General features: G+C 37.1%; 1 protein-coding gene across 1 annotated transcript; it reads left to right on the top strand.

Moving 5' to 3' along the window:
• Positions 1–430: 430 nt before the first annotated feature.
• LOC18447874 (Nucleotide-sugar transporter family protein) lies at positions 431–2,887 on the top strand. Its single transcript, XM_011630098.3, has 2 exons — positions 431–949; positions 1,034–2,887. Exon 2 carries the CDS (start codon positions 1,425–1,427, stop codon positions 2,460–2,462), a length of 1,038 nt encoding a protein of 345 aa, XP_011628400.1. The 5' UTR covers positions 431–949; positions 1,034–1,424; the 3' UTR covers positions 2,463–2,887.
• Positions 2,888–8,642: the final 5,755 nt, after the last annotated feature.

Raw genomic sequence — 8,642 nt, 5'->3', positions numbered from 1 at the left:
ATTAATTAATTGCCCTACTAAAAGACCATATGCCGACATAATTCAAAGTTTTGGACCTCAGGAATCTAATAATTCGTCGCCTTCCAGCTTTCCTGTCGATCCAACGGTCATGGTCTCTTCATCGTCTACCGATCTAGTCCCGATCCGTCCGATCAGATCGAGATAGGCATCATTTATTGACCAATGAATTGCCTCTTCACATTCTCTCTCTATGATCTCCGATTAATCACTTGTCTAATTCTGTCTCCTATTTTTCTCTCTCTAACCGTCCGACCAAATCTCTCTCTCTCTAACCAATCGCTTCTCACATTCTCTCTCATGATCTCCGATTCATTCAGCACTTCCCTCTCTCTTTCTCATCTCTCTTCTCTCTCTCTCTCTCTCTCTCTCTCATATTATTAAGTATTAACAAAACCTTCCCATCCCTCCCAATCCAAAGCGCAGGTTTGTTTATTTTAGGGTTTTTAGAGAGAGAAGAAATGGCGAATGTAGAGAGAGAAGAAATGGCGAATGTAGAGAGAGAATAAGTAGGAGACGAACACTACAGAGTCTCTTCGGGCCTTTCTTCCTGCGAAAGGAGCCCTGTTTTTGCAGGACAGGATTAGGGTTTGACGACGAGGATCCAATGGCCAACGTATAGAGAGAATAAAAATATAAGATAAGTTAAGGAGTCGTTAACTTTGATTTTCCATTGAGAAACCAGCATTTGCAGGCCGGATCTAGGGTTTTCAGAAGCAGATGCCGCATTAGAGAGAGAACAGGGTATGCTAAAAGAGGCGAAGGTTCTTTGTGCTTTGCAGCTGCGGAAACGTGGATTTGCAAGTTTGACCTGGGGCTTTCACTGGATCGTTGATGAACGTGGGGGGAAACAGAGTAAAGAGCAGAAATCCTTGGAGCACGGGAGAAACAGAGTAACTCTATCTCGTTATCAGAAGCTCCAGATTTGCAGGTGAGATATCTCTTTTAACCCTAAAATTTCATGTTTGATATTTCTCTGGCATCCAAAGCGCTTAGAATTGTAGTCCCGATCTAGGATTTGCTGTGTACTGTGGATGCCTATGGTGGACACTGACTAGCAACAGTAAAGAAGAAGACAAGTAGATAGGCATTTGTAAAGAGAAGAAAAGCACAACGTCTTCCAGAATACTAGAAACCCTAGATTTTCAGTTCTCAATCGAGCTCTGCTTCAGAATCCATGGCGGATATAGAGAGAGAATAACAAAAATAGAGCCTTCACAGGGCTTCATCGAGGAGCAACAGAAATCTCAGATTCCCCTTCCTAAACCAGTTAAAAAGGCCCAATATTCATAGCTCCAAGCTGTTAAAACCTAAATTAACAGGCCCTAAAGGCTCTGTAATCCCAGTTTCGGACCTCCTACATCCCAAACCCTATTTCCTCAGTTCATTAACAAACGACTGCATCAATGACAGAAGGCCATGGCTGGACAACGCGACGAGGAAGCAACCCTAAACTCGAAGAAGCCATAGACATTCCCCCGACACCAACTGGTGACATCAAATATGGAGCCAGTTTCCCTGCAACTCAAGACCTAACCACTGGTTTGATCATTGCTTCATGGTATGCTTCGAACATAGGAGTCCTCCTCCTCAACAAATACCTTCTAAGCTTCTATGGCTTTCGATATCCCATCTTCTTAACCATGCTACATATGGTCGCCTGCTCTGTCTATAGCTCCATAGCCATTCACTGGCTCGCGATTGTCCCCCCTCAAAACTTAGTTTCTCGACGCCAATTCCTCAAAATTTTTGCGCTCTCTCTCATATTCTGCTTCTCTGTAGTTTGTGGGAACACATCGCTTCGGTATTTACCTGTCTCTTTTAACCAGGCAATTGGGGCCACTACCCCATTTTTCACTGCTGTTTTTGCGTTCATTATCACTTGTAAAAGAGAGTCACCTGGTGTTTATCTAGCTCTGTTACCTGTGGTTTTAGGCATCGTTGTAGCAAGCAATAGTGAGCCCCTTTTCCATCTGTTTGGATTCATTGTTTGCCTTGGCTCCACAGCTGGTCGAGCTTTGAAATCAGTGGTTCAAGGCCTATTGCTCACCTCTGAGGCTGAAAAATTACACTCTATGAATTTGCTCTTGTATATGGCTCCAATGGCTGCTTTGTTATTGCTTCCGTTCTCTCTCTTTGTAGAGGGAGATGTAGCGAGTGTAGCTTTGGCAAAAGCAAGGGTTGATCCCATGATTGTAGTTCTTTTGTTGGGCAATATGACTGTTGCTTATCTTGTGAATTTGACGAATTTTTTGGTAACAAAGCATACAAGTGCGCTTACTTTGCAAGTTCTTGGTAATGCAAAGGCAGCAGTAGCAGCTGTGGTTTCGGTGTTGATTTTTAGGAACCCAGTTACCGTGATGGGAATGACAGGTTTTGCAGTGACAATCATGGGTGTGGTTCTTTACAGTGAAGCAAAGAAGAGGTCGAAGGTTCCACATTAGGTGGTTAGTGAGAGACGATGGGGGAGAAATGAATGGGTTATTGAGTTTTTCTGATATTGAGAAATGGTTAAAAGGGTTGTTCAGATTTTGGATGGATTAGCAAGTGCGGATTTGGAAGAATTAGATGTTGGGTTACCAATCAAAAATTAAAAAAAACCGGGAAGGAAAGAAAGAAAGAACTGGAGGCTGAGTCCTTTGGCATGAGCATCTCTCTCTCTCCCTCTCTCTCTCTCTATCTCTCTCTCAATGAGGAGAGAGAAAGAGTGGGTTGTTACAGGTTTCGGATGAATTGGAAGCTCTGATTTGTTGGGTTTGGCACGAGCATATTGGCAGCGTTTTTTTTCGATTCTTTGGATTTGTTGAAGTAATCTCTCTCTCTCTGTAATTGATTTCCTGCTACTGTAATTGAATTTTTTGTTTGAAAATTCTTTGGAGGAGAATTTTTTGTTTAATGGGGAGGAAGAGGAGAAAGAGAAAGAATTTAGTATAAACTTGGCTGTAAAGCCATTGGCGGATAACCCTTCTTCTAGATGTGGCCCTGATCGTAAGCTGGCTTGGGGCCCACTTTGGCCTTTAAATTGTGTCTATCTGGTTCTTTTTTTCGGTGTTCTTATTCTAAATGACAAAAGGTATTTGTTAGCTGTTATTCTTTTTCAATTTTTTGATCTGGTTTTTGGCTTCTCCTTCACGAGTTTCAACCTATTCTTCTTATAAAAAATTTAGGAGGTAAGCTTTTCAATTTGTGATCCTTTTGTTATTTTGCTTTGCTATTACCTTCATTGATGCAGTGACGGCCATCTATACTATGAACCAAATTATGACCTTGGTTTCCTTCTTTTAGAAAACCGAAAATAAAATGGTTGCAAACTGATGTGTCTTAAGAGTTTTAAGTTTATGGATAGATATAAAGTTTCAAAATGGGTGGTGTAAGAGTGTCAAGAAATAGATAAAAAGTTTCAAAAAAAAAAAAAAAATGTCTTTGGGACTCGCCCCAAGCCATCCAATTGGACATATCTAATGATTGGAAATGATTAGGACCTTATGTACAAAAGATAATTGGCCTCTTTATTGACTTTCCCTTTATACATTATTTTTCCTTTTTTTATCTGTCCCATTTCTTGATATTTTACATCATTGTGGTAGTATGGCATGTGGCTGGAAAATGGGTTCTCTTCTTTATTTCTATGAGATGAACATTAGAGCCATAAGAAGAATAAATGTTGCCAGAGATATATGCACAAATTAGAAGAATAATGTTGCCAGATATATATGCACAAATTTTCAAATTAAGGTGTACCTCCAAATTTTGTCATAAATGTAATTTTTGTGTCAAGAATTTTTAGGGTGGCTTGAGATTCTACTTTCATCTCTCATTATAAAATCTTAAACTTCAAAAATAGTAACAATGAAGTAGTTATGTGGACACTTGAAAATCTAAAAAATGGACGGTCCAGATAATATGTTGCGAGATATACTATTTTCACGACTCAAATCTTTTTTTCTTTTTATATTCATACATCTAGATGTCGAGACGATCAATTAGAGGGTTTCCCAACATTGAAACAACATTTTATGATAGGTTCTTGAGGTGAAAGTTAATTATACATTTTAAGGTTGCAACTTTATATAAACTTTTTCATTTTAAAAAGCTAACATCTATTGTGTTGTTTCAAGAGCAAATTGGGCATTCGCTCCTTTCAACAAGAGAGCTATTTAAGTGGATTTTTTTGGATCTCGAATTATTGGGGTTTGTTTAATCTCGAGTTTACTGGGTTGCACATTAGAATTGCCTTTCAAGTATTTTCAATAAAAGTAATTTGGAATTTAACACTTTGATCTAATCGTTCAGTTTCTTGATAGACACTTTTGTTTGTTTTTTTTGTTCTCTCCTTATCTGAGGTTGGTCACTACCTTGAGGAAGTTACATTCTCAATAGTGAGGGTGTTGAAAATAATCACATTCTTAATATTGAGGGTCCTAAAAATATTCCTAGACAGGGTCCGCAGGAAGAGAATGAGAGCATATAAGAAGTATGCTAGATGGAACACTCAAAACTTGTTCGAATGTATCTCTATAAGGTGTCAATCTTACACTATGGAAGTAAGGTGTACCTCATTCAAAACTTCTTAAAATGTATTTAAGGAATACCTTTATAAGGTGTCAATCTTATACTATGGAAGTAAGGTGTACTTAAAAAATTATCTTGGAGAGAGTTTTTTTGTTGTTGGGAAACCTTTTAATCGATCATCTTAACCTCGAGATCAATGGATATAAAGAAAAAAGAATTTCAAGTGCTAAAAATAATGTATATTGTAACATGTTAATTAATTTGTTATCACCATCAAAGCTTTATCCCAATGATTTGGGGCTGTCTACGTGAATCATGTTTTTCAATTCTTTTATTTTAAAGATTCATGATAAGATGTGGTAAAGTTATTATGTTAGCTGCTTACTTAGCGCAACCCAGTTCTTTTACCTTGGGATAGGTTAAGGGAAGCTTAAGGTCATCTTCTTTATTAAACCAATATTGTAACATGTTAATTAGATCGTTTAGTTTCAAGATTTTCATGTGTTTATAGATATGTTTGATGTAGATTATTTTTAAAATTTAAAATTTTGACTGGGAATGAAAATAGATTTTCAAGCTATCATGAACTTTTTAATGGATACCTATTTTCCAAGGCTTATAGCAAAATGGAAATTGTTTGTCCCCTTTGTCTTAAACAACCTTAAGAGGAGAAACGCTATTGAGCACTTCAGTTTGGACTTTAAATCAAGAAAACAATTTAGTGCAGGAAAGGCTTTTCTTGCTTCCATGCATGCGTACCCTTCTTACTTCACCTGATGTAGGAGTTTAAACCATTTTGAAACTTTTTCAAATCCATTTCACTCTCAAATCCATGAATTTCAAACTCGAAAAACAATCCAAGATTTTGAAACTCTAAAATAGTGTAGACTTAATGGCCTATAAAGAATTTGAAATAAATGGTTGAAACAATGACACAAGATGAATAATTGAAATTTCTTTTCGAATTCATGGTTGTGGTGGTTTTTTCTCTCTGTTTTTCTTTTTTTTTATTTAGTAGTGGGAGTAAAATTTTTTATCTATTGTATGAATATAACTCAAGACATTATATTGTGGCGGCCCCTCTCCAAGACCACATATTTGTTTTGAGTCCTCAATACTTCTGGAAGTTAGATTTTAAAAGGCTTGATGCGTGCCTTTAGAAATGCAATGCAACCTCCCCTAAAAACTATTACTTTTTAACAATTCAGTGAAGAAAAATAAAAAAGTATATTACGTTGGCACTTTAAGTTGCTACATTCCAACAGCATCGGCCCAACCATCAGATGTTAAAAGGGTGGCTTGTGTTGTTCTTGCACTCATAGTCAATTTGGACTCATTATAGGACACTCTTAAGCGCTAGAATAGCATGTTTTTTGTTCCAACTTAAGGGTTGATCACTGGGCCTCTAGGTGCAAAATGAATGCCTTGTTGATTGACGAATTAAGGGACCCATGGGAGAGAGAGGGGTGTGTGTGCCAACTTTTTGGATTTAAGTGGCCTTTAAAGGCCATAAGAAAGCTTTTATAAGCATTTTATATAGTGAAATATGAATCTGAGGGGAGTGTAGTCCTCTTGTGGATCATATTAGGCAAATGTTATTTGTTGATACTCGGATTGAGCTTGACGTGCTAGGTCAGTCGGGTTGGAAAAACCCAAAATACTTGGGCTTAGAGTTAAAACTGATGAGGGTTCTTTGGGTAGTCCTCGATGAGGTTAGAGTTATGCCCGGATGAGTGATTCGATGGACTATGTGGCACTTGTGTGTGATAGTTGGCCTTTAGAGACATAGCTAAAACCTCATAATAGTACCATCACATGGCATGTACATCGATAGACGTATTGAGATTATAATCCACCATTGAGGGTGAAGCGTATACATTTGAGAAAGACTACCCCTATGCACCATGGAGCTGCAGTTGCATCATGGTTTAGAAGACCATGGATTTGTCCCTAGGGGAGAATCTAAAATTTATAAACGAATTACGTCCCCTAGGCTATTCGCTAACTTTGGACTTTGGGGGATTACGTCCCCTAGGCTATTGGCTGACTTTGGGGGATTATGTCCCCTAGGCTATGGGCTGACTTTGGTGGCTCAATCATGAACCCCTACAGTAGACTGTAGGTCATGGGAACTGCTTGGTCAGTTTGAAAAAGCTAGTGTGGATTGTTGTTTATAGTTGAAGGTAGAGTGCTCTGGTATATTGATAATTCCTAGACCTATACGGATCCGATTCCCATTAAAATCAATTAGTTTTAATTAATTTTATATTATATAATTTTTAGAATGATTATTTGAATTTTTGTGATTCTCTTGATATTTTATATTTGTCAAGAGAAAATCAATTTTCATTGTTTTAAATAAACTAAAAAAAATAAATTATTTTTGCAAAATTCTAAAAATCAAATTTAATATTTTCTAAGAATATGTGGGACCCTCCTTAAGATATGGGGCCCATTTCATTATACATTGAAGATTGGGTGGGGCCCAAGAGGGGCACCTAGGGTGGCATGCACCACCCATAGGGAGCTTCTAGTTACTAAATATTGTAAGGAAGCCCCATGCTAGTTAGGTTTCCTTTTTAGCGTGAAGCCTCCTTACATAACGAATCAAATAAATTAAATTTAGTATGTCTTATATATCAAGATATTTTGATTGAATAAATAAGAAATAAATATTCATTAAAAGAAAATGTATAATTAATATTTTCTTTATTTGAATATTTGATGGGAATATATTTAGGACATGGATGATAAAGTTCTAACACTTTCCTTTAAATCTTGATGGTGAATCTAAAGAATAAATAGCTCACATCTCTCACTTCATAAGTATCCTTACATCAATGGTCTAGATTTGATCTCACTAAAAAATGACAAACCCTAAAGCATACAAAATATATAATTAGAGGCTCTCCCCCCTCATATTTCTCTACAGCTCTCCTCTTCTCTCTTCTCTCTCTAAAGGGTTCTCTCTTTAGGGGCCACGCCCCACCTTGGGTTTTCTCTTTCTAATTCGTTCAAAAAAAGGGGAGCCATACCCAAGATAGCTATTTCTCTCTCTTGGCAGGTTCTAAAAAGGGGGGCACGACCCAAGTAAGAGATTCTCTCTCTCTCTCTCTCTCTCTCTCTCTCTCTCTCTCTCTCTCTCTTTGGTGACTTGAAAGGGGGCATGCCCACTACGGGAATTATCTTTCTCTCTTGATTAGTTTTTTCTCTCTCTCATTGAAAGGGGGCATGCCCCACTATAGGAATTATCTTTCTCTCTTGATTAGTTTTCCCTCTCTCTCATAAGAAGGGTAGAAAGGGGGTCACCCCTCACCAAGGAGATATTTCTCCCTCATCTCTCAAAGATCAAACCAATGCGGTTTGAGGAAACTAGGCATTGAGGCCTTAACAATTTAGTTCTAGATTGAGATTCATATGTCTAAAAAGACCGATCATTGATCCCGAGCACAATTGGAAGGAAGAGACTCGATGTGAGGTGTATTCAGCCCGATTTAGGTAATCTCCGACAAGTTTACTTAATTAAATCTTATTTTTTTATTGTGTTTTTCTATTCCTATAAAGCATCGTGTCAAGTTTTGTTTATTGAATATATGAGTTGCATTTAAAATGGTAGCAAGTGAGAACCGTTTTATTTATTTGTTTATTTCAAGAGTGATTTATTTGTAATTTGACATTGTAAGTGATATTACCGGTATAAGAAAAGAAAAATTTTAAAATATATATACACCATACTTTATCACATAGTCCATCTTTCAAACTCTACTCCTTATGCCAAATTCTATGAAAATATAGAATAGGTGTCGAGCTAAATTTATGTAAAAGTATATAAAGATACTATTTGTCCTTACCCCTATCTAAATTCCACGTACACGTACCCCTTTGACTTGAGTACCAAGTCCTTCCCCCTTGACTAGGTTTTCAGTATCTAACTGGATAAAATAATTCAAATCAAAATTAACTCTCGAGTCCTACGCAGAGAAAATAGAGAGCTAATTCATTTATCCTCAAAAACATATACAACATTAAAATTTTAAATAATTCATATAAAATAGTAATATTTCTCCTCGCCACCTACCTACCCAAGTAACTCATATAACATAATAATATTT

The sequence above is a fragment of the Amborella trichopoda genome, chromosome 9 (assembly GCF_054954075.1).
Source record: "Amborella trichopoda isolate Santa Cruz 75 chromosome 9, AtrichopodaSantaCruz75HAP2 v2.0, whole genome shotgun sequence".
Lineage (NCBI taxonomy): Eukaryota > Viridiplantae > Streptophyta > Magnoliopsida > Amborellales > Amborellaceae > Amborella > Amborella trichopoda.
Note: the sequence above shows the minus strand (reverse complement) of the source record. Positions and strands in the feature narration are given on the sequence as shown.

Bases quoted from the DNA above. Each gene is read 5' to 3' on its own strand.
- LOC18447874 (XM_011630098.3), top strand. From the start codon at position 1,425: ATGACAGAAGGCCATGGCTGGACAACGCGACGAGGAAGCAACCCTAAA.